Genomic DNA, 27,303 nt, shown 5'->3' on the forward strand with positions numbered 1-27,303 from the left:
GTCTTCCTGTAGAGCGGAAAAGAAGAAGATAAAAACAAATGGCGCGGTTCTGGAGTAACTTGTCACTTGGTTTAGATGTCATTTATTTTAGTGCATTTAACATCGTTGTATTACATTCAAAAAGAGCCGACCAGAATGAATGATTATTTCTTCGAGCTTTGTTAAGGGATTGTGGTTGTCTCTGTGATTATAGTAAAGAGTGGGTGACTTTTATAGTGTTTTGGTGCAGCTTTTTACATGTGATCAGTGCATTTTGGTTGAAAATGCCTCATATTAAGCTCAGAGGAGTCACTGTGGACTTTCCCTTCACTCCATACCCGTGCCAGGAGGACTACATGAGCAAAGTCATCGAGTGCCTGCAGAATGTGAGACTCTACATTTCTTGCTAGTCATTGAAATACCCTTTAATTTAATTTGTCAACTACTTTGAAAGTTTAAGGGGCTTTAAATATTATAGTCTTAACCAATACAAAAGTCTGTTATTTCCAAAAAGTTCAGTCATTTTTTCCATTAGAGGTAATATGCAATTGCAGAATGACATTTTACTGAAAGCAGAATGACATTTTTGTTTTACTTACCCTTTGATTCATGTATAATATGAAGGCTGAGGTGCTTTAATCTAATGCAATAAAGATTTTAAGGTCACATTGTTCTATTCATTGCCTGTTAATAAGAATGACACGCTCTTGTACTCTTTCAGAAAGTCAATGGAGTTCTTGAAAGTCCCACTGGCACTGGTAAAACGCTCTGTCTGCTGTGTTCAGCGCTGGGCTGGAGAGAGAACTTCAAAGACACCATCTCTGCCCGCAAGATAGCAGAGAGAATGGGCGGTGCGGAGCTGTTCCCTGACAGACCAATGTCATCGTGGGGAACAGCAGCCACCGACGGAGACACTCCAAGTATTGTCATTAATTTATTGATTCAGTATCGATATGATTTATTTTCAATATCATTTGTAAACATTTATTGTGTTTTCAAAGGCTAAATTGTTTGTATGAATTATAAACCTAATGATAGTGACATGCTGGACAACCATAGGAATTATATTTCAAAACACAAGTGTCAATATCATGAGTTTTGTCTTTCCTTTTATTTATTTTTTTAATTTAGCTTATTACACGGACATCCCCAAGATCATATATGCTTCCAGGACCCATTCCCAGCTTACACAGGTCATAAATGAGCTCAAGAACACATCATACAGGTCAGCTATCTGAGTTAACATCACATATTTAAGCGATGTTGTACAGTAAGCCATTCATGATCATTGATAATATGAAAACATGATTATATCCTACCAAAATGTTTTTCAGCATATTCTAGAATACATACAGTACGCTACAGTTTGAACATTTATGTTTTTAAAAGAAGTCTCTTATGTTGACCAGGGATGCATTCATTTGATCAAAAATACAGTTAAAACAGTAATATTGTGAATTATTATTATTATTACAATAAAAAAAAAACTGTTTTCTATTTTAATATATCTTAAATTTATGTGTCACATGATCCTTCATAAATCATTATTATGTTATCTGCATTTATAAATTATTATGTTTGCACTTTGTAAGTGAATTTCTTTATGTAAAATCAGTATAAAATAGGATCACAAAAGAGGAAATCATTCTAATGCTGATTTGGTGCTCAAAAAACATCTTTTTATTATCAATGTTAAATAATATGTTAATATTTTGTGTAAATCGTGATAATTTTTTCCAGGATTATTTTATGAATAGAAAGTTCAAAAGTTCATAATTTATTTATTTTTGACCATTTTAATGCTTCTTTGCTGATTATTAATTTCTTAAAAATAAAAACCCATCAAACTTTTGAACGGTGGTGCATTTTTTTTTTTTTTTTTTTTTTTTTTTTTTTTTTTAAATAACTAACAACAGCTAGTATTGTTCTTTTTTTTTATAGGCCAAAGATTTGTGTTTTGGGATCTAGAGAACAGCTCTGCATAAACCAGGAAGTGATGCGTCATGAGAGTAACCACATTAAGGTATGATGATCAGTACCTCACTGTGAGTTTGTGTGACAACAGACACTTAAAGGGTTAGTTCACCCAAAAATGAAAATTGTGTCATTAATTACTCACCCTCATGTCGTTCTACACCCGTAAGATCTTTGTCAATCGTCGGAACACAAATTAAGATATTTTTGTTGAAATCCGATGGCTCAGTGAGGCCTCATAGCCAGCAATGACACTTAGTACTAAAAAGGTACTAAAAACATATTTAAATCAGTTCATGTGAGTACAGTGGTTCAATATTAATATTATAAAGTGACAAGAATATTTTTGTGCGCCAAAAAAACAAAATAACGACTTATATAGTGATGGCCGATTTCAAAACACTGCTTCATGAAGCTTCGGAGCATTATGAATCTTTTGTGTTGAATCAGCGGTTCGGAGCGCCAAAGTCACGTGATTTCAGCACGGTATGACATGCGATCCGAATCATGATTCGACACAAAAGGTTCATAATGCTCCGAAGCTTCATGAAGCAGTGCCATCACCATGAAATCAGCCATCACTATATAAGTCGTTATTTTGTTTTTGGTGCACCAAAAATATTCTTGTTGCTTTATAATATTAATATTGAACCACTGTACTCGCATCAATTGATTTAAATATGTTTTTAGTACCTTTATGGATCTTGAGAGAGGAAGTGTCATTGCTGGCAATGCAGGCCTCACGGAGCCATCGGATTTCAACTAAAATATCTTAATTTGTGTTCCGAAGATGAACGAAGGTCTTACGGGTGTGGAACGGCATGAGGGTGAGTAATTAATGACATTATTTTCATTTTTGGGTAAACTAACCCTTTAAAATACAAACGCTGTATTTCAACACCATTTTAATGAAAGCATTATGCCTTATCTCAAGGTCCACATGTGCAGAGCTAAAGTGTCGTCCCGCTCCTGTGTCTTCTATAACAATGTTGATGGTATGAGACTAACATCGGTGACCTATAGAGATTTGTGACTTTATTACATAAAAGAGATTCTATTATAATGGTTTTAGTTGTAAATGTGCGACACTACAAGAAATTGCTGACTGTTATTTTGGTTTTGTTCTTTTTTTTAGAAAAAAGCACTGACAAAGAAATAATTAATTCTATCCTGGATGTGGAGGATCTTGTAAAAACGGGCAAAAAGCAAAGGTGAGACACTGCATACTGTTTCATGGCCTTGACTGAAGCTCTGAAAGAAATCTGCGATTAAAACAATTCTTCGACCTGCAGATTCTGCATCTGACATGATTCCAATGTGAATCTTTTCTTTGAGTGTTTGTAAATAGTGACATTGCTCAGTTTGTTTCCGTAGAGTTTGTCCATACTACCTGTCACGCTCACTCAAACAACACGCTGATGTCATCTTCATGCCTTACAACTATCTGCTTGACCCAAAGGTGAGACATTTACCCTACCAATATCATCACTTTAGATACAACACCGCTGTTCAAAATTTTGGGGTCTGTAAGAGTTTTCTTTTTACTCTTTTTGAAAGAAGTCTCTTATGCGCAGATTGCGCACCAAGGATTTATTTAATCGAAAATATAATAAAAAAAACTAAAACAATGAATATTGTGAAATATATTATTACAATTAATATATTTTAAAATGTAACTTATTCCTGTGATGGCAAAGCTGAATTTTCAGCATCATTACTCCAGACTTCAGTGTCACATGATTCTTCAGAAATCATTCTAATACAGTGGGTACGGAAAGTATTCAGACCCCCTTACATTTTTCACTCTTTGTTATATTGCAGCCATTTGCTAAAATCATTTAAGTTCATTTTTTTCCTCATTAATGTACACACAGCACCCCATATTGACAGAAAAACACAGAATTGTTGACATTTTTGCAGATTTATTAAAAAAGAAAAACTGAAATATCACATGGTGCTAAGTATTCAGACCCTTTGCTGTGACACTCATATATTTAACTCAGGTGCTGTCCATTTCTTCTGATCATCCTTGAGATGGTTCTACACCTTCATTTGAGTTCAGCTGTGTTTGATTATACTGATTGGACTTGATTAGGAAAGCCACACACCTGTCTATATAAGACCTTACAGCTCACAGTGCATGTCAGAGCAAATGAGAATCATGAGGTCAAAGGAACTGCCTGAAGAGCTCAGAGACAGAATTGTGGCAAGGCACAGATCTGGTCAAGGTTACAAAAAAATTTCTGCTGCACTTAAGGTTCGTAAGAGCACAGTGGCCTCCATAATCCTTAAATGGAAGGCGTTTGGGACGACCAGAGCCCTTCCTAGAGCTGGCCGTCCGGCCAAACTGAGCTATCGGTGGAGAAGAGCCTTGGTGAGAGAGGTAAAGAAGAACCCAAAGATCACTGTGGCTGAGCTCCAGAGATGCAGTCGGGAGATGGAAGAAAGTTGTAGAAAGTCAACCATCACTGCAGCCCTCCACCAGTCAGGGCTTTATGGCATAGTGGCCCGACGGAATCCTCTCCTCAGTGCAAGACACATGAAAGCCCACATGGAGTTTGCCAAGATGGTGAGAAATAAGATTCTCTGGTCTGATGAGACCAAGATAGAACTTTTTGGCCTTAATTCTAAGTGGTATGTGTGGAGAAAACCAGGCACTGCTCATCACCTGTCCAATACAGTCCCAACAGTGAAGCATGGTGGTGGCAGCATCATGCTGTGGGGGTGTTTTTCAGCTGCAGGGACAGGACAACTGGTTGCAATCGAGGGAAAGATGAATGCGATATCCTGGATGAAAACCTTCTCCAGAGTGCTCAGGACCTCAGACTGAGCCGAAGGTTTGCCTTCCAACAAGACAATGACCCTAAGCACACAGCTAAAATAACGAAGGAGTGGCTTCACAACAACTCCGTGACTGTTCTTGAATGGCCCAGACAGAGCCCTGACTTAAACCCAATTGAGCATCTCTGGAGAGACCTAAAAATGGCTGTCCACCAACGTTTACCATCCAACCTGACAGAACTGGAGAGGATCTGCAAGGAGGAATGGCAGAGGATCCACAAATCCAGGTGTGAAAAACTTGTTGCATCTTTCCTAAAAAGACTCATGGCTGTATTAGATCAAAAGGGTGCTTCTACTAAATACTGAGCAAAGGGTCTGAATACTTAGGACCATGTGATATTTCAGTTTTTCTTTTTTAATAAATCTGCAAAAATGTCAACAATTCTGTGTTTTTCTGTCAATATGGGGTTCTGTGTGTACATTAATGAGGAAAAAAATGAACTTAAATGATTTTAGCAAATGGCTGCAATATAACAAAGAGTGAAAAATTTAAGGGGGTCTGAATACTTTCCGTACCCACTGTGTACTGATTTAATGCTCAAGTAATACTTCTTATTATTATCAATGTTGAAAACAGTTGTGCTGCTTAATATTTTTGTGGATGCATTATACATGTCTTTGATGAAATAGAAAGTTCAAAAGAACAGCATTCATTTGAAATAAAAAAATTGTAACATTTTAAAAAGAATTTATTTCTCTTTTGATCAATTTAAGTGTTCTTGCTGAATGAAAGTGTTTATTGAAAAAAAAAACGTATGTACAGTTGAATTTATTAACTGACCCCAAACTTTTTAATGGTATTATATATTTTATTTATATTGTAATTATTATATATATTTGATTTGATATATATTGTTCTAGGTTCTTTTTTTTTTTTTTTTTTTTTTTAATTCGCAATTATGATTTCTGTTGATTCACAGAGTCGAAGAGCACACAACATAGAGCTGAAAGGAGCTGTGGTTATTTTTGATGAGGCACATAATGTTGTAAGTGTCTTGATGTTTGAGACCTCATAGCCATTCTATATTCTTGTTTGTTTACTTCTTGTTGTTGTTGTTGTTGTTGTTATTGTTGTTGTTTTAGGAGAAGATGTGTGAAGAGTCCACCTCGTTTGACCTCACCCCTTATGACCTGATTTCTGCCATTGAAGCCGTGGATCGACTGCTGCGGGAACAGGCCTCAGACATTAGCAAAGCAGATTCTGCTGAAGATTTTAATGTGGAATCACTGAATTCTGGTTAGTTTGACAAAAACCTGGCAATTTGTTTCTATTTAAAATGCTCTTTTTATATTTTAAACATAATACAAATAAATAGTTTATATATTTCAACATGTTATTTATATATGCTTTGTGTATATACAGTCAAACCAAAATTTATTCAGACACCTTCAACATTTCTCACATTATAACAGGTTTATTCGTTATAGTTTAAAAAAAATGGTAATAAAATATGACAAGATCTCGGCGTTAAACTGTGTCAGAAAAAATGAATCTCAATTATGTCAGATAACACTTAAGCAAAACATGGTCAGGTCAAAGTGTCTGAATAATTTGTGGTTCCAAATTTTTATCAGTTTTACTAGGTAGTCCACTGTATGAAGAATTTTTGGGTATAATATGTCACATTTTACTTTATTTTGCTATCCTCACTTACATAAATGAACTATAGTGTCCTGCACCCACTAGTAATAAAAAATGATATCTAGTATCTAAATAATTTTTGGTTTTCCCTTGTTTTTATCCTATATATTATTTTACAGGATTGAAACTGGATATTACCACAATTGCAAAAATAAAACGTAGGTTACTCTTCAAAAATTAAAATGTATATCTTTTAATACAATATTGGATTTTTGGAGTTATTTGGAATCCATTTTTCAGTACTTAAACATTTTGCTGAGAGCACCACTTAATAATCTTACAGAAATTTTGATGGATCTCGGAATCATCCATTAACGGTTTTGAGATGCCAGCAAATAATCAAGGAATCACCAAACCCGGCTGGTGAGTGGAGCATCAATGAACCTGTGATCTGATTCAGTTTAGTGCTGGGAATGTGTATCAGTATCCTTGATATATTGACTATAAAATCACCATTTTTAGATGCACAACAGCTAAACTGAACTGCTAATTTTCTGTCTCTTCCTTTTTTTTTTTTAAAGCTTCATATATGAGCTTTTTCAAACAGCTAATGTGAACTTTGAAACTAAAAATGCTATAGTGGAAGCCATGGAGCAGATCACAGGATATTTAGCAGGGAGTGAGTATTAATCAGCTGGTCTATACAAATCCTCATTATAACTGACCTGTTCTGTTTATCAGTTTAACATTGACCCATATGTGTAATATTTGTTTATTTATTTATTTATTTGCAGGGCCTGGTGTATTTCTGAACACCAGCGGACTACAGAAAGTAGCAGATATAATCCAGGTAAGAAGTGTAGAGCATGTTAAAGAGATAAATTAGTAATTTTCTGTATTTTTATTGTGTTTGTCTGTTTGTGCTGAATCAGCTGGTGTTTGGGGCTGAACCTACAGAGGGCAGCAAGAAATCACAGATGGGAAACAGCATGAAAGAGTTTAAGGTTTGCTCCGATTGATTTTCACATTCATGCTGTCTTCATTGTTACATATCTGGGGACATCAGGTTTTAGTTGGAGTGAGTAATAAAGTTATGTTATGTATAAATTTGATTTAAAAAAAAAAAATCTTAAAATCTTACCCTTTCAATTAATTTTCTTTTTATATAAAAAAAAAAGTTAATTGATCAAAAGTGACACTAAAACATTTATAATGTTACAAAAGATGTTTCAAATAAATGCTGTTCAATCAAAGAATCCCGAAAAAAGATTTTCATCCACAAAATATTAAGCAGCACAGCTGTTTTAAACATTGATGATAAAAAGAAATGTTTCTTAAGCACTAAATCCGCAATGATTTCTGAAAAATCATGTCACTGAAGACTGGAGTAATTGCTGCTGAAAATAAATGATGTTTTAAAATATATTAAAATAGAAAAGTTACATTGTAATATTTAATAGTATTGCTGTTTAACTGTATTTTGAAGAGTCTTCTTTCAAAAACATTAAAACATCTTACTGACCCCAATCCTTGTCTTTCATCTTCCCTCTCTGCTTCTGATTCCCAAATCTGTGTCTGATATCAGGTCCACATTCATCCAGACACCAACAACTTCAAGAAGAAACAGATGACTGATGTATGGGCTTCCTCCTCTACCAAGAAACAAGGTATGAGACTCGTATTCAATCTCTGAGAGACCTCATGTGTAGCGAAGTGTTTTCAAAGGGAAGTTGTTATTGACTGGTGCACACATTCTGTTTTGTTTTGATGTAGTTTACCAGTCATGGAGAATCTGAAAGTTATAATGTGTATTAGGGCTGCATGATATTGAAGAAAACGGCAATATGTGATACCTTGTTAAATAATGCGATATTCAATATGCAATACAATAACACTTTAAATGTATAAAATACATTTAAATTTATACTTTGAGTATATTTTAAAACTGAAAATGATACAATCAATATACATGTTTCACATTCTTTTTGTGAGAAGGAAAGCATCCCTGCAACTACTGCTTTACTGTAGCATTAGCTACTTATGTAGCAGGAGAAATAAGTGTCATTTTAACGTCAGTGTAAACCAGGAGGGTTTACATAAACCTTTACATAAAAGGGCCGTATGCATAAACCACTTAGACTAGTCTTGAAAGTTAAGACACTAATGTTTTTCTTGAAGAGTGGTCCTAATTTTTTAAAGTCCGTTACATAAAAAGGTAGATTGGTGTAATTTGAATTGGAAAAATAACATTGATTACCCCTTGGTTAACTGCAAGTTGGTCAAACTAGTTCTTAAAGGTGCTAAAGAGGATGTTTTGTTTATACATTTTTGCAATATTACTTGAAACTGTCTTTACTAACTGATAAAAGACTATTTATTAGGTGCTCTGAAAGTAATAATATTAATATACTATCTGTGCAGAGGTAGGGCCTTAAAAACATCAGCCAATCGATTGGCCCTCTGGCTTGTCAACACTGCCGTGCGTTCCTTTTGAGAGACAGGCGGCTGCGCGCTCCAGTAACTTTCCACACTCTACAGGCGCCGCATGCAATTTTTTGTCAGGGACAGGAGTAACAACTGCAGATTATGAGTTACCTGCGGTGAGTCCGACATAATGAATCCAAAAAACACGACACAGCGAATGCCGTGTTCCAATACGAGTTTTAGATTTTGGGAGGCGTTCCTTTGAAATGTGTTGTGAAGGAGGGGGGTTTCTCTTACGCATGCGCTCATTTCAAAAACTCAGTAACAGTCTTTGGATTCTCAGTCGACGAAAAAATTATCTCTATCACCTTTAAGACACAGTCTTAATATAGTGACTAAGTTTATTAAACTTGCCCCAGGAGGGTTTAGGGTTTCAGGTAAGCCTACATTAGATTTATTTAACAACAGAAATTGAATAATTATGTAAAAGTAAAACACTGCTTAGTCTTCACTGTTTGAATTAAATATATACTGATTCTTATTAAAGCTGTAAGTTATTCAGTCAAGAGCAGTGAGTGATTTTCTGTCTTTTGTTTGATTAATATTAAGCACACAAACAGAAGCAGGTTTTTTTAGGCTGCTGTCACTTTAAGAGCTGTACAGATCCAATATATTGTTACATGCACACTTTCTTTCTCAACTATTTAGTCCACTTAAGACAAAACTGACTGTGTTTATGTGAATACTCACCAAGATGGACATTTTGACAATCTTTTTTTGTGTACATTTGCCATTTAAGCTGTGGAAGAGAACTGAATTCGGAATCACGTGCTGTCCGAGAGGTGGCTTTCTGTGCGCCTGAGTACTTCACTTTATTGTATTTAATAACATTAAAGCAGGCCACACATATTTAACAGTCCAGTTTAAAACTCAACCCAAAACTTGGACTTTTTGTACTCTTTTGGAGTATTAAAATCATGCAGTTGTCGCAAGCCAATGCAATATGTATATTGCGATATGTACATTTGCAAGATTTTGATCATTTTGAAATAACGTGCAGCCTTAATGTGTGTTATTGCTTCAATGTTACATGTTTTGGTCACCTTGTTGCACATAAAAACCACATCCACAATGAAATGCTGAAAAAAAGTTATCTTGCAGGTTAATTTTGTATGCTAAAGCTGTAAAAGATTGAAATGGTGTGTATATTTTATAGGGAATGTGCTGAGTTTCTGGTGTTTTTCACCGGGGTTCAGCATGCAGGAGTTGCTCGGACAGGGAGTACGCAGCATCATTCTGACCAGTGGAACTCTCTCGCCGCTCTCATCCTTCACCTGTGAAATGCAAATGTTCGTGCTCTTCTCCTCTAGCTGTCCCCTCTGAGTTGATGCAGGTTGGATGCTAATTCTTTGCTGATTTTCTGCAGTCCTTTCCCTGTATCCTTGGAGAATCCTCATGTCATCCAGCGTGATCAGATCTTTGTCAGTATCATTGAAAAAGGTCCGGATGGCGTGCAGTTGAGCACAGCCTTTGACAGGAGGTAAGTGTTTTATTAAAGGCTGTTTAGTTGCATCAACACCCTCTGCTTTAAACTGTCATTATATATTCACCCTCAATTTGTTTCAAACCCAGTTGCTATTATTATCTAAAAATAGTATTTAAATTGACCATAGGCTGTCATGGTCAAAAAAAGAACCATAAAAGTAGTTCATATTATTCATTTGCTATATTCCAAGGCAACTGAAGCCGTATGTGAGTGTAAACATTGTTCTTTGGTTTTTGAAGGTTTGTTCCTGAAAACATGTCATCTATGGGAAACACTCTTGGTGAGAGATCCTTACACTGAAACAGCAGCTGATCTGATCTTGATCTCTTATCAATAATGATCTGATGATGAGTGTGATGATATTCATACGATTGGGTTTGCAGTCAATCTGACACGGGTGGTGCCTCATGGACTGCTGGTGTTCTTTCCCTCGTATCCGGTGATGGATAAGACTCTGGAGTTCTGGAGGGTGAGCGTGTTCAGTCTAAACTCATTAAAGATACAGTATGAAGCTGACTGACCAATTCAAATGGGTCGTTTGGTTCAAGGGATAGTTCACCCAAAAATACATCCTAGGTGTATCTTATTTCGACGAACACACAAAAAAGCTTTATAATGGTAGTGAGATTTTGAAGCCCAAAAAAAGTGCATCCATCATAAAAGTAATCCATACAGCTCCAGTGGGTTAATAAAGGCCTGAAGTGAAGCAATGGGTTTTTGTAAGAAAAATATCCATATTCAAAACTTCATAAACTGTAATAACTAGTTTCCGCCAGCGAAAGAGTAACCCCTGACCTGAAGCATGACGTATTTACGAACATGGAAGCACGGAGGTTAGAGCAAAACAAAACACCGGTCACAAATTAGCAGTCTAAAACGAGAATTTTTTTTTAAAAATGTCAGAGGATTTTGATATAAGAGGAGCTTGAGTTTGTTGTACAGCCCTGTTTGTTTGAACTGTGAGAGGCGTCTAAGCTTATGATACTCCTACATCCTATGTCCCGGCAGAGGTTACTCTTTTGGCATAAATCGATGTGTACAGCCATCTGCCGGAAGCTACATATTATTATTTATATAGTTTTAAAGATGCAGTCTGTAAGTTTGGCCTCTGTCGCCATCTCTGTTTGAAACCTGCAATTGCAATTATTTGCGGAATTATCATCTTTACTTGAGTTGTGCATCAACATGGCTCCTCAGTGCGGATAAATCTAATGTTTTTAGGAGAATGTGTGGCTGTCAGTCACTGCACTGGTGGATATTGTACTTCGAAATCACAGATTGTAGTCTGACCAAAATAAGAATTTTCACCAGAAAACAGTTTCTGACCAGTCTAATCTCTAATGTTAATTTGTCATTACCATACAACCCGGCATCAAAATAAGTTGAATTATTCCAGCTGCTGTGAGAAAAGGCTATAAATGATCCGCCACCTACAGCATCCTCACATGCGATATAGCCTACTAGCTGGGACTCGTTCTTTATGTATACAGATGTGACGCAATGACGCAAAGACAAATATGCTCAAATTTCCCATGGAAACCTACCAGTACCACTCAAATTAGAAAACATTATTACAAGCTTACCATTGTGAATTGAGCTTGGGTAAGGGAAAAAATTGATTTTGGATAATTTTAAGCTGCAGTCTGTAAAAAAGCTACGGACTGCAGCTTTAAATATAGATTTTTCTTACAAAAACCCATCGCTTCGCTTCAGAAGGCCTTGGAGCCGTATGGATTACTTTCATGGTGGATGAATGCACTTTTTTGGGCTTCAAAATCTCATGCCCCCTTCACTACCATTATCAAGCTTGTAAGAGCCAGGATATATTGTGTTCGTCTGAAAGGCGATATTTATATGCACCTAGGATGGCTTGAAGCTGAGTAAATCATGGGATAATTTTCATTTTTGGGTGAACTATCCCTTTCAAGTGACGAGTTCTGATTTTGATTCAGTCTGATTCGGAAAAAAAAATGTTCAGGGCAATTTATGAAATGTTTCATTGAAGAGAACCAAAACAATGATTCATTTAAGAGTTAGACAGCATGTTCCTTACACTTGCTAAGTTTATTGCGAAATGAATGAAAGACATTGTGCATTTTTAAAATGTCTGTAGATTCATGATTACCTTCTTCATCTTTTGCCAACTTTAGCATTTAAGTAACTATGCACCATTCTCCTTCACTCTTTCAGGCTAATGGACATGCAGATCGCATTGAGAATGTGAAGCCCATGTTTGTAGAACCGAGGGGTAAAGGCACTTTTACTGAGGTAACCGCTACTGGTATCAGTCATGTAATAATTGTGCACTCAGTATGATTTGATATAGATGCTGACATAATGCCAGCATAGCTTGATCTGCACAAGCTGTCAGTCAGTGCTGCTCTGAAATTGGATTCTCTTGCAGGTGATTGATGGTTATTATGACAAGGTGAATGACCCAAACTCTAGCGGAGGCAGCTTCTTTGCTGTATGTAGAGGAAAGGTAAGACTATAAAAATTTGATGCAGTAAAATACTTTATTATGAACCAACACCAGTAATATCAACATATTTCTTTTTGTTTTCCATCTTTCCCCAAGGCAAGTGAAGGGTTGGATTTTGCTGACACATACGGTCGAGGGGTTGTGATCACTGGACTTCCCTTCCCCCCCAGGATGGACCCCAGAGTCGTGCTTAAAATGCAGTATCTGGATGAGATGTGCAGAAAAAAAATTAGTGGAGTGAAGGTACCTGCTCTTCAAAATCCTTGACTGTGGTTTTTAATGGAATGCAGATATTGTACCGACTGCTGTCATAAAGATTGTCAATTAACATGTTAATTTATTGTAATTTTAATACAATTAAAATTATTTAAATTCTTATTTTGTCAATTTTAGAATGATTTGTGAAAGATCATGTGACACTGAAGACTGGCCGTAATGATGCTGAAAATTCAGCTTTACCATCACAGGAATAAATTACTTCTTAAATATTAAAATAGACTAGTTATTTAAAATTTTGATAATATTTCACAATATTGCTGTTTTTACTGTATTTGCAAATAAAATAAAATAAAATGTGTTTGCAGTAAATGCAAATGCATCTTTAAAAAACATTCATAAATAAAAATCTTAACCACACCAATCTCTTAAACACTAATTAATATATAAAATAATTAATCTTACTTACTTAAAGCATTTATGTATAATACATTATAAAAGTATTTTAATGCATTCATTGTAATACTTAAAATGCATTGTATGGCCTCATTAATAATTGTAACCACCATTATAATACATTATAATGCTTATCTATTAATTGTGACGTTACACATCTAGAACACACAACAACCAATTTCAGATGTAACAAGGAGTATTATAATGCATTTTAACTTTGGTTACAGTTATTTATGAAAATATATAATGCATTATTAAAATACATTATGGATATATTTATAATGCATTAGTTGTTACATTAAGGCTTTAATTAAAAGTGTTACCATCATTAATTATACACCTATTTATCAAAATTACTTTAAATTCATACATATAATGACAATGAATGCAGCTCTTTTATTATAAACAGGATTTTAATTCCTGAACTGACATTCATTTTGATATTTAAAGGTGAAAAATATCAGGATGGCACAACTGTCCTAATGACATATTGATGAAAAATCCCCCCATAAGAGGATGAAATTCTTGAAAAGAAAAACCTAAGAAATATTTGATTATTATTACTCCAAAATACTATTGTGTCAAAATATTAAACTATTTGAAAAATTTGTGTCTACAAAATCAAAGTCATGTGGTGCAACCAATGTACAAAAATGCGCAGGAAAAAGAATATGAAACAGGTAATAATATAATAGAGAGGAAGTCTCTTTAATTATCAGATACTACCTTTTTATGACATGGCAATGTTCAGGTAGTAAAATGTCATGTGGTACAACTCTCCAAATACATAGTCATTTTTCTGAATTAATAGTTAATGGAAAAAAAACTTACCATTGCCTTAAGATATTTTTAAAGAGTTTTTTTATTTAATAAATATTACATATTTTAATTATTTACTTTTTTCTTTTCTTTTTTTTAAAAAATAATGATTAAGATCAAGACGTAAAGAAAAATGGCAGTAAATTGCATATAGTTCAGGTACAGTTGAGTGTTCTTATGGTCTGTCTGGTTGTTCAGTATCTGTCTGGGCAGGAGTGGTACAGACAGCAGGCCTCTCGAGCTGTGAATCAAGCCATTGGCAGAGTGATCCGCCACAGAGAAGACTATGGAGCCATCTTCCTCTGTGATCACAGGTCAGCGCTAATTACTAGAACAGCCATTCCTAATGTGACAGAAGAGCATGTACTCCAGTATTAATGTTCTGGGATTGTAATCCAGGTTCAGAGGCACCGAAGCCCGTAATCAGCTTCCATCTTGGGTGAGGCCATATGTTAAGATTTACGATAACTTCGGTACCATGGTCCGTGATGTGGCTCATTTCTTTCGGACGGCGCAGAAAACTGTATGTCCATTTCTTGTTTGTGTATTCCTGTACCATGAAAATCTACAAGGCAGTTTTTGCACTAATAAGAGCTGACTTGCACATTTATTGGTGGATTTGTGTATCAGAGACCAGTTCCTGTTAGGAAAGGAAAAGCAGAGGACAGTAAGAATCAGGCAGACACAAGGCCGCTCAACACTGGCTCCAGCTGTCCTGCTAAGAGTGTCTGGCTCAGCGACACCTCTCAAAAGGCCAAAATGCTAGACTCACATGTCCCCAGCCTAAAAAGAAGAAAATTAGGTGAGATCACCTCCATTTTTCTTTTTTTCCTGGCCTTTTTATGAGGTCTGAAGGCTCTTGGATGAATGTGTTTTTCATTAACACATATACCAGGTCTTGGAGGTTTATGTCGCCATTGATTCCCTAATTAATTTAAACGGTAATCAATATAAAAGTCAAGTAATTAAGCAATAAGTTATAATTTGGTTAAATTTTTAAAAAAACAAATCAAACATTAACATTAGATAATGCTTGGAGCCTTTTCTATCTTTTAACAGAAGCAGAACCCTCAGATTTGGTTGTTTATAGTTTTTCTTGACTCATTAATTTTTAACAAATTGTTGTCAGTTAAGTTCAGTGCAAGACAAGTCAGCAAAAATTGTGTTGCTTTAGATTCAGAAGAGCTTTCTGGAAGGGATGGGGCAGCCAGACTTTGCATTCAATATGAGATGGAGATGACTAGTAAAAGGAAACCTGTTAGCCTACTGGATGCCCTGGATGACACAACCAACAAAGGAGGAAGAGAAGACACCATGGTTGGGGAAGAAAGGGTAAGACAAGAATTACATTGCGAGAGAGATTATTTAGGCCCTGTTTACATCTGATATTAAAGGTGATAGAGAGGATTTTTTCGTCGACTGAGAATCCAAAGACTTGTTACTGAGTTTTTGAAATGAGCGCATGCGTAAGAACAACCCCCCTCCTTCACAGCTCATTTCAAAGGAACGCCTCCCAAAACTCGTACACGAGTATTGGAACACGAGTGTTTACCACCGGCATTCGCTGTGTCGTGTTAATGGATTCATTATGTCGGACTCACCGCAGGTAACTCATAATCTGCAGTTGTTACTCCTGTCTCCTGACAAAAACATTGCATGCAGTGCCTGTGGAGTGTGGAAAGTTACTGGAGAGCGCAGCCGTGCTCGTCTCTCACAAGGAACGTCACGGCAGTGAATGACAAGCCAGAGGGCCAATCGTTTATGCGATGATCGCGTAAACGATTGGCTGATGTTTTTAAGGCCCTACCTCGTGCACAGATGATGTATATTAATATTATTACTTTCAGTGCACCAAATAAATAGTCTTTTATCAGTTAGTAAAGACAGTTTCAAGTAATATTGCAAAAATGTATAAAACAAAACATCCTATTTAGCACCTTTAAGATGCATTTTGGTCAATCCGATCACAAGTGGACGACGCTAAATACAGGGTCTAAATCGTTTTGAGCTTGTCCACTTTCGACCACTTCCAGAGATCGTCGAAAACGCATTTGACCTGATTGCTTTCGCAGTAGACGGGATTTAAACTTTGTTGACTGAAGAACCAAATTTAGCTTGAAGACAAAAATTTACCAAGAAGGAATGTTTTCTCAACATTCCTGATTTCTAACACTCACTCACAGTGTTCATTGTGGTCTTGCGGTTGTCAGAGCAGAAATAAAAACTGCTGTTCTCCATGTGTTTTTCCGTCATCTCCAGTCGCATTCATATTGTAAACTGTTTGAGCTTATGTCGTCCATTAGATCGAAAGATCTGAAAAAGCCCTACGTTTACTTGCCTATAGACCCTCCCCTCGAAGAAATCAGGACAGAAGTGGCTGAAAGTGGACAAAAGAGTTGGATTAAAAGACCTGGGGCCGTATTCACAAAACATCTTAAGGCTAAAAGTAGCTCCTAACTTGCCGATTTAGGAGAAACTCTAAAAAATAATGGGCGTGTCAGTCCTAATTTTAGGAGTCCTAAATTTTTGCTCTAAGAGTATTTCACAAAGCATTTTAGCACTAAAACTAGCTCCTAAGTCTGTGAAACGTTAGGAGTAATAAAGAGAACTCCTAAGTCACTAAGACCAAATCACAAAACAGTCCTAATCCACCCAAAGACACTGTACACCATTGAGGCAATAGTGATAGAGCCTTAGGTGCTGTATTTTTACTTCATAAATGCAATACATTTTGATTTATAGATTTGAATCTACGATGAAACGCCAAAAATAAATCTTTAACAAATAAATAAATATTGTCCAATTACCTGTGGCAGGTAAGTTCACATTTACAAATGATTGAATAGAGTAAAAAAAAAACTAAAAAATAAACGTATTTGGTGTGCTGTCTTTGATTGAGGGCTCTGAACTTGGAATTTAACCCAAAGTTCTCCTCGTATCCCCAGCCGAGAGTGAGGAGCGGGGTGGCGGAGGGATGCAGAAAACTGTCGAAGTAACTATAGGCGAGTCAGCTCTCGTCTGTGTAGATATTCCTCCTCTCGAGCTGATTAGAAAGACCGTTTGAATGTGTTTCTCCCAAAATTTGTTTATAAAACATAATTTGTTGCTTGAATTCTGCATTCTCTTGAGATGAAGACACCCAAGAGGTGGACAATTAACTGTATATACTAGTTTAATTAGTGACACTTAGCCTACATTCTAAAACCTTTATTTGAATATGGCAACATTTTTATTAAAAAATATTTGTTTGAATAGGGCAACATTTGTTTTTTAAAATGTTTATTTTAATATGGAAAGTGACACCTCATTCATTCTATAATATTTCTATGATTAAATCGCTGACTCCTCCCCCATCAGCCAATCACTGTGTGTATTCTCCATAGCAACAAGGTCAACCCCGCCCTTACTCTTAGCTTAAGACTTCTCTCTATTCCTTAGTAAAAGTTTGTCTCAGCAGCTTTGTAAATAGGTTTTAAGAGAAAACTCTTAGCTAAGAACTTTTACTGCTATTTAGGAGAACTCTTAGTGGTAAGATAAAATGTTTTGTGAATACGGCCCCAGGAACTGTAAACTGGAATGTGTCTCCCTCGTCTACTTGTGATCCGATTGACCAAAACGCATCTTAATACCAGGTGTAAACAGGGCCTTTGTTGCACTTTTTCCGAACCAGTGTTATTTTCTCTTTACTTTATGTCAGAGCAGCTTTTTCTTTATAATAATGATGTATACTGCCATGGTGCCCCAAAAATAAGTAGTCCCATGTGAAGTTTGCGCCATTTTCCTGATCTTCTGAATTCATTTGATAGCTTACACTTGTGTAGGCACAAGACATCACATTTCTCTGAGAAATTGGAAGTGAATAACCTAGAAAATGAATTTTGCTGAATAAATGAGATATGAATGGTAAAGAATTGCCTCATAAATCATGATCAAGGTTTTGAATGACACCTTTGATCCCTTTTTATCTGTTTCTCAAATCTTTCTACTTTCATGAGATTAGCTCATTGTGCAGGTCTGTAAAATTTCTCATATGCCGAAATCTTTTTGCTAATTTTCCTTTTCTCTCATTGGTCTGTGACCCCTGCAGGCGAGTCGCTTGTCTACTCTTTCCCTCCAGCATGACAAACGTCTGGATGATGAATCGAGGGGTGGGAAACGGAAAATTAAAGTGGTTCAAGAGCGGGTGAGGCATCTTGATTGAAGCTTTGTGAGCTGTTTGCTTAAGACTATGCAGAAACTGGATTGTTTTAACATTAACATTTCACATTCTTTTACAATATCAGAATGTATTTTGCAATATGGCTGTTTTATATGTGTGTGTGTGTGTGTATATATATATATATATATATATATATATATATATATATATATATATATATATATATATATATATATATATATATATATATATATATATATATATATATATATATATATATATATATATATATATATATATATACACACACACACACACACACACACACACACACACACACACACACACACACACACACACACACACATAAAACAGCCATATTGCAAAATATTACAATTTAAAATAACTCTTTTGTATTTGACTATATTTTAATAATAATAATACTAAACATTTTTTATTTAAAATTAATTAATATTAAATCAAATTAATTTTTTTTTTTTTTTAAGAGTAATTTATTCCCATGTCATACGATCCTTCAGAAATCATTCTAATATGCTGATTTGCTGTTCAAGAATAATTTTTTCATCTACATTGAAAACTGTTGTGCTGCTTAATATTTTTGTGGAAACTGATACATTTGATTCTTTGAATGTAATGATGAGAAGAACAGCATTTATTTGAAAAAGAAATGTTTTTAACATTATAAATGTATTTACTGTCACTTTTGATTAATTTAATGTGTCCTCGCTTTTTAGAAGTATTAATTTCTTAAGAAAAAAACATCTTAAAGACCTCAAACTTTTGAACGGTAGTGTAGTGCTGCTGTTTATAGGTTTCCTCAAACTTTATTTATTTTTGCAGTTCAAAATTTGGCGATGCAGAAATGACACTACCTTCTAATTTAGTAGATTGCCAAAATAAATGGATTTGGACGTTAAAAGGAACAGGCCATGTTTCTCTTTTGGTCCTTTTGATTAAAGTAAATATATTCTTTGTCTTCTGCTGGCTGTGTTTCAGAAAACAGTGGCTTCCTGTACTGCAAAAACAGGCAAAGCTTTCATGATAGAGCTGAGACGATGCCTGAGTCATGAGAACTTCAAGCTTATCATGGAAGCTCTACAGTCATACAAGACAACCGATGACCTGAGTAACCTTCTGGCTAATGTGGCTGAACCCCTTATACAAGACCACAACACACACAGTCTGCTCAGAGGTGCGAAATCTCAGCATATCCATCCCATAAGTAATGCGAGTTAGGTTTTCACTGCTAATTTTAAGGTGTATTGTTACAATGTTGGTATTATATGTAATTGAACAATATTTACTTGTTCTTTGCATTAACTGGGTCGAGAAAATCACGTTTATCTTTCAAGTCTTTTGACAGCTCCAGGGTTTTCATCAAAACTACGGAGGTAACACTTTACAATAAGGCTTCATTTGTGTAACATTAGTTAACTACATTAGGTAACATTAACTAAGAAGGAACAAGACTTTACATCAAAACTTATATCTTAGTTGCTAATAATTTTAGCATTTGCTAATACATTTTTAAAATCAAAAGTTGTATTGTTAACATTGGTTAATGCTCTGAACTAACATGACAGGGTATCTGCGGGGCATTAAAAAGCATTAAAAGTCATTAAATGGATTTTGCGAAAATTAAGGCCTTAAATGGCATTAAAAAGCATTACATTTTATTCCTACAGGCATTACTTTTTAAGAAAAATAATATTTCCAGTTTATATTGAATATAGCCTTCATAATTTATAACTTTGATTTGCTGTCGTAAAATATGTACATTGGTGTGATACACACACAGAGCCAGTTTGGTAATTGCCTCCGGCCGGTGCAAAATTGTCGTAACGCCGTTTTGGACAGCGACGGGCTGGGACCAGCGGATGGCTGCATCAGTGTTGCCAACTTAGCGACTTTTCAGATCCCTTTTGCGACTTTTTTCCAAGAAAGCACGTTGTGACGAATATCCTTTTTAACCTGATCTAGCTTCCGAGACCCACCGGTACTGCCGCATGAGTGCGATATCTTGCTTCCCTCCCACTGCCGCAGGCGCACCTCTCTGTGTCTGCTGTTCAGTGAGTGGCTGAGAGGAGCAGCGCATTCAGTTGAGAATGTCAGAGAACAAATAAAATAGATACTGTTGCTTTTAACCTGAGTGTTCATTTTACGTGTACATATAACATTAGCCAAAATCACAGCAAATGTCTTTATCTTATGTGTATTGTGATTTTTGTCAGACATCTTGATTATAAATCATTATTTAATGCTGGTTTAACATATGGCGTGACACTAACGCTTGTCGGTTAGTCCAGGATAAGTGGATTTTTTGTGAGAATTTAAGAGAATTTTACTTGCCCGGCCGGACAAGAACCTGATTAAAACGTCAATACAAAAAAACAAAACGAAACATAAAAAAACACGAGAATGATTTTATTATATTTAGTGTAAGTGGTGATCGATGATAATTGGCTGTATAATGTACCGATGATAACAAGGTTGCGCTGTTGAGGCTCGCGCACCATCTCGAGGAGAAATGGAAACATGAGCGAAGCACACACAAAAAGAAACTCAGTTAAACATACTGCGGTAAAAATTCAAAATGTGGAGTTTATATAACTTGATACAATTAAGCAATATCACACGATCAAGAATGCTGTTTTCCTAAATAGGCTACCATCAAGATTAAAAACGTGACATTGATTTCATACAACAGTTCAGTTAACAAATATTTAATATTAAATCACTTACATTTTAGAAGGAACATTGACTGTTTTTGTTCTATTTTAGCAGCGAAAATAGTTTCAAACACAGATCACAGCAGCACCATAGTGTAGCAACACTCACAATGGCCAGGTGTTTAGGAATCCGTTCAACAGTGCTCAAAGCGTCACATTTTTAAAATTTCAGTACCAACTTGGTACCGAATATGGTACTTTTGACAACTCTACTTTACAGCCTTTAGCCACTCCCGCTAAACATTTACTCTTTGAATTCTGCACCCGGGAACAATATAAGTCAACACCATTATGATTAAAGCTTCGTTCAGACTGTCAGTCCAAATCCGATTATTTGTGTATCCGATTGGAATCTGATTTAAAAATTTTAATGTCCACACTGTGTATCGCAAGTGTTCAGATCCGATTTGTGTGTCCATGGCGCTTTTTCGTTTTCCGGAATATCTGCATTGGTTTCTATGGCAATGACGTTGCGTTCATAGGTATACGCCAAAAACAACAACCGCAACATGGAGGGGTTTGCAATACAGATGTTGTCTTATTTTTGTCATGACAATGTGTAGCCGCCGGCACTGGACTACTGCGTTATGATGAGACAAAGGCAGAAACATAGGAGGTTGGCATGACTGGCTTTATTCCATGCTGTCGTCTCCCCTGGTCTCAAAACATGTCTCACTTATAGCCTATTGCTAATTTCTGCTCGTCCGGCACTTTGCAACAACACAGCCTTGTTTCTGCAGCGACTTTCAGCATGTTTCCTATAACAACGTTTGATGTTTGTTTTACGTTGTGTGAGAAAGTCACATAAACCAAGTGAAATCTGATCAGAGCGGTCAGACTGAAACTGATTTCCATAATTGTGATTTGAATAGGATTCCAAACCACATTTGAATGTAGTTCGAAAATGGATTTGTAAAAATCGCATTTCATGTGGTTTTTGGCTGTTCAGACTTGCTAAATCTGATTTCAATCGGATATGCACAAAAATCGGATTTGGACTGAGAGTCTGAACGAGGCTTAAAAGTTTGCTAAGAAGTATTTCCTACTAAAGCAAGGTGGTATTTGACTCTGGTCAAGTGTATCCACAGCAGACTGGTGGGAGTGGCCTTGGATGACGAATATGCCCAGTGCATTATGGGTGTTTAAATTTTCTGACCTACACTATATTGCCAAAAGTTTTGGGACGCCTGCCTTTATGTGCACATGAACTTTAATGACATCTATGGAGTCAAATTAATGCCTTAAAGTTTTGCACAAAAATAAAGTTTTGCAAAACTGTATGGTTTAAAAAGAATTGAGCAATAAAAAAATGTTTTGCAAACAAAAATAAAGAATTGCAAAGGAAAAATAAAGTATTGAGCAGAAAAAAATAAGTTTTGCAAACAAAAATAATAAATTGCTTAATAAAATAAAGTAGTGCAAAAATAAAAATATAATCAATTACAAAAATCAATGACAGCTGTAATCCTATTTTATCTTTGCCACATATTTTTCATGCTCAAACCTACTAAATCATTTGCAACGCTCATTTTATTCTGCGTTTCAGTCAAGCGTGCGCTCACGATACTGGTTTTCTTTTGCGCTGCACTTTTCTGTGCGGATCTCTTTATGGCGCTGGTTTGACGTGGGGGTGGAGTCAAGAAACGGGGGCACGCCCCCGCGAAATGCATTGGAGGGGAACGTAATCAGCGACAGGTGAAATAATTCTTTGACATGGTTAAAAATAATGAATGGTTTGTTTTTGTTGGTTTGTTTAGCATATGTTGTCGCCAATTACGACCCCCTCCAATGCATTTCTTATAGTAATATGACCTGTTGCGCTCTGTCTCACTGCCTGTATCCACTTTTGTGTCCTTAAACATTCGTTTTTTGGGGTCGACAGCTTATAAAAACTTATTTCTGGGGTTTTTAGCTTGTTAGCTGTACACCTTGTCACACAGCAGCTTTTAGGCATTGTTCTGTTTTTTGTAATGAGTCAGAAAAGACAAGGAGGCAGCATCATGCATTACAAAGTCATTGGAGACGGTTGGATTGATTTTTCCCCCGGTTGGATTGTTTTTCCCCCGGTGGGCATGGTTTTCAGATTATAATAAATGCGCTTTGTCTCTATGCTTGATCTGTTCTGTTGCGATCTGCGTCTCCTGTCGATGACGTGTTTCGCGGGGGCGTGCCCCCGTTTCTTGACTCCACCCCCACGTCAAACCAGTGCCATAAAGGGAACCGCACCGCACAGAACAGTGCAGCGCAAACGAAAGCCGGTATCGTGAGCGCACGCTTGACTGAAACGCAGAATAAAATGAGCGTTGCAAATGATTTAGTAGGTTTGAGCATGAAAAATATGTGGCAAAGATAAAATAGGATTACAGCTGTCATTGATTTTTGTAATTGATTATATTTTTATTTTTGCACTACGTTATTTTATTTTGCAATTTATTATTTTTGCTTGCAAAACTTATTTTTTTCTGCTCAATACTTTATTTTTCCTTTGCAATTCTTTATTTTTGTTTGCAAAACATTTTTTTTATTGCTCAATTCTTTTTTTTGTTTTGCAAAACTTTATTTTTGTGCAAAACTTTAAGGCATTAATTTGACTCCATAGACATCCCATTCTTAAACTGTATGGTTTAATATGGAGTTGGTCCACCCTTTGCAGCTATAACATCCTCAACTCTTCTGGGAAGGCTTTCCACAAAGTTTAGGAGTGTGTTTATGGGAATTTTTGACCATTCTTCTAGAAGCGCATTTGTGAGGTCAGGCAGTAATGTTGGTGAGAAGGCCTGGCTCACAGTCTCGGCTCTAATTCATCCCAAAGGTGTTCTATCAGGTTGAAGTCAGGACTCTGTGCAGGCCAGTCAAGTTCCTCCACACCAAACTCGCTCATCCATGTCTTTATGGACCTTGCTTTGTGCACTGGTGCGCAGTCATGTTGGAACAGGAAGGAGCCATCCCCAAACTGTTCCCACAAAGTTGGGAGCATGAAATTGTCCAAAATGTCTTGGTATTTAAGAGTTCCTTTCACTGGAACTAAGGGGCCAAGCCTCCACCAAACTTTACACTTGGCACAATGCAGTCAGCCAAGTACCTTTCTCCTGGCAACTGCCAAACCCAGACTTTGGATTGCCAGACAGAGAAGAGTGATTGGCCACTCCAGAGAACACGTCTCCCCTGCTCTAGATTCCAGCGGCGGCGTGTTTTACACCACTGCATCCAACGCTTTCTATTTCACTTGGTGATGTAAGGCTTGGATGCAGCTGCTCGGCCATGGAAACCCATTCCATGAAGCTTTCTTGCCGCTGTCGCCTTTGGCTTGCTTAGTTGGGGACACTTGACATTTGATATTCAATAGTATTCTTGACATTTATTCAACAGTGCTTTGATCTGCCTGCATTGACACTATTATTTAAGAGCTGCTGTGCAGCCAAATTATGTACCAGTTATCAATGTAAAGCTGCTTTGACACAATCTGCATTGTATAAAACGCTATATAAATAAAGGTGACTTGACTTGACTCTCTATGCACTGTTCTTGAGCTAATCTGAAGGCCACATGAAGTTTGGAGGTCTGTAGCTATTGATCTAATTGTGACTGAAATCAAAACTGGTAGATAAAGAGCATCATCTTCTTTCAATGAATCAGTTATTTAAAAAACAAAAAAAACAAAAGGTGGAATAAAATTTAACTTTTCTTTTTTTCCTTGATCTTTTTCTGAAGGTCTTTATCAGTTCATCCGACCACACCATAAGAAAGAGTTTGATGAGCGCTGCTTGGAGTTAACAGGTGAAGGTTGTGGCTATAAACAAGAGCATTCGCTGTCTAGGGAGGAGCGAGAGGCTCTTGGGCAGAACTCAGGTAACACTAGTAAATAGTGGGTAGCAGTTACAGGAAACATTTGGGCCTTATTTTATCTCTCCATAATCATAAATAACATTGTTTTGTTACTTTTCTAGTGAAAGCTGAGATGTCACCTGTAAATCCCCCCAACGAGCAGCTGAATTCGAGTCGACAGCTGAACCAAGGTGGTCCTCATTTGGGAACTGTAGAACTTAATGGAGGGGATGGTAAAATTGGAGGTATATTGGAGCTTATTGATGCTAAACTGTTATTAAAAAGGCCTGCTCCTCACTTTTGATGCAAACATTTGTATATTTTGAACATTTTCTGATTTTAAGTTTGTGGAATTTTTACAGTGAATGTAAGAAATGAAGACCAGAAGCCCCAAACATCCATCAAAGAAGGTCTATCTTGTTCCTCTCTGCTGTCAGACATAAAACAGGCCATCGGTGCAGAAAAAACCCGTCAGATGTTTTTAGCCTTGCAGGCGTATAAAACATCAAACAATTATGAACAGATGGTGTCAACTGTTGTGAGTTTATTGACTGAGAGGGATGAAGACATCGCTCTACTAGAACGTTAGTCCATTTCTTTTGTGGTTCATCATAACCATTTTACTTTATCAAAATGTGTATCTGATGGGAAAGAGGCTGAACTTGTTCTGTTTGGTCTAGGTTTATCTGTGCTCATTCGACCACAGCACAGGAAGCAGTTCGGTGAGCTTTTAAAATCCTTGACTGGAAATGATTCTATAGCAAATCAGGATTCAGACATGGGATCAAGTCCACCAAATCAAGGTATTTTATTTTAATAAAAGTATGTAAATATTGTATTCCGTAACAGGGATAGTAGATAAGTATGCTAATTATAATTATTTTTCTTTGCAGCATCTCAGTTATCTGCAGGAAAGACTCAAAGCAAGATATCATCCTTCTTTTCATGAATGCTGCTAGGATTGAGATATTGAATCAATATCTATATATCTTTTTTACATATGCCATGCATGAAGAGATTTATGCAGGAGAATGATAAAAAAAAAAATGAATTAACCGAACTTAAAAAATAAATGAATTAAATGAAACGTGTATATGCATTTTTCAGTAAATTCTTTACATGAAATATAAAAAAATAAAAAAAATAAATGGGTTTTATACTTAAATGGTGTTTTACAATTATTTTTTTCTTTTAAATTATTAATTTTAAGATGGAAAACTAGTTTGTGATTTTTAGTCATCTGACAGCTTTATCTTCCCTGTACCATGAAGTAGCTACGGAAGAGGATTAGGGCCAAGCAATAATAAAAAAATAAAACCATCTTGGAGATTAAAGTTGTTAAATTTCGAGAAAAAACTTGTTAAATTTCGAGAAAAAAGTCGAGATAAAATGTTGAGAATAAACTCGTTAAATTACGAGAGAAAACTCGTTAAATTTCGAGAAAAATTTTGAGAATAAAGTCATTAAATTACGAGAAAAAACTCGTTAAATTTCTAGAAAAAAGCCGAGATAAAATGTTGAGAATAAAAGTCATTAAATTACGAGAAAAAAGTCGTTAAATTATGAGAACAAATTCGTTAAATTATGAGAAAAAAGTCGTTAAATTACGAGAACAAATTCGTTAAATTAATTTAATGACTTTATTCTCATAATTTAATGAGTTTATTCTCAACATTTTATCTCGACTTTTTTCTCTAAATTTAATGACTTTATTCTCATAATTTAATGACTTTATTCTCAACATTTCAACTCGACTTTTTTCTCAAAATTTAACGACATTTTTCTCATAATTTAACAAATTTGTTTATGTAATTTAACGACTTTTTTCTCGTAATTTAATGACTTTATTCTCAATTTTAGCGAGTTTTTTCTCGAAATTTAACGATTTTATTCTCAACATTTTATCTCGACTTTTTTCTTGAAATTTAACGAGTTTTCTCTCGAAATTTAACAACTTTAATCTCGAGATGGTTTTATTTTTTTATTATTGCTTGGTCCCTAATCCTCTTCCGTAAGTAGCATCCATAGTTTTAATCATAAATAATGATTAAAATATATTCTCACAATAAAGGATATATTTCCGAATGCATTTATATAAACAAAGCTCATAGGAAAAATGTATTGATGAACGATTCATGAACTGTTTTTATATAACGCAAAGTATGATGCTAAGATAATATCATTATTAATAATGAACACGTTCATAAAAACATTTAACTTTTTTAGAAGTTAAAATTGATTGGATATACA

At 35.7% G+C, this 27,303-nt stretch overlaps 1 protein-coding gene across 1 annotated transcript; it reads left to right on the forward strand.

Moving 5' to 3' along the window:
* rtel1 (regulator of telomere elongation helicase 1) lies at positions 1-26,218 on the forward strand. The gene is given in 34 exon segments (XM_048173082.1): positions 1-365; positions 701-899; positions 1,111-1,204; positions 1,921-2,002; positions 2,888-2,948; positions 3,089-3,164; positions 3,328-3,412; positions 5,715-5,780; positions 5,878-6,031; positions 6,556-6,594; positions 6,720-6,736; positions 6,738-6,799; positions 6,958-7,055; positions 7,171-7,226; positions 7,309-7,380; positions 7,962-8,043; positions 10,017-10,149; positions 10,227-10,340; positions 10,586-10,626; positions 10,730-10,815; positions 12,537-12,614; positions 12,751-12,828; positions 12,925-13,071; positions 14,518-14,633; positions 14,719-14,842; positions 14,950-15,121; positions 15,494-15,651; positions 18,407-18,502; positions 19,496-19,691; positions 24,940-25,077; positions 25,176-25,298; positions 25,416-25,637; positions 25,734-25,856; positions 25,947-26,218. Coding segments are annotated over 34 exon segments (3,546 nt in total). The 5' UTR covers positions 1-263; the 3' UTR covers positions 26,003-26,218.
* The last annotated feature ends 1,085 nt before the right edge of the window (positions 26,219-27,303 follow it).

The sequence above is a fragment of the Megalobrama amblycephala genome, linkage group LG21 (assembly GCF_018812025.1).
Source record: "Megalobrama amblycephala isolate DHTTF-2021 linkage group LG21, ASM1881202v1, whole genome shotgun sequence".
In the NCBI taxonomy this organism is placed as follows: domain Eukaryota; kingdom Metazoa; phylum Chordata; class Actinopteri; order Cypriniformes; family Xenocyprididae; genus Megalobrama; species Megalobrama amblycephala.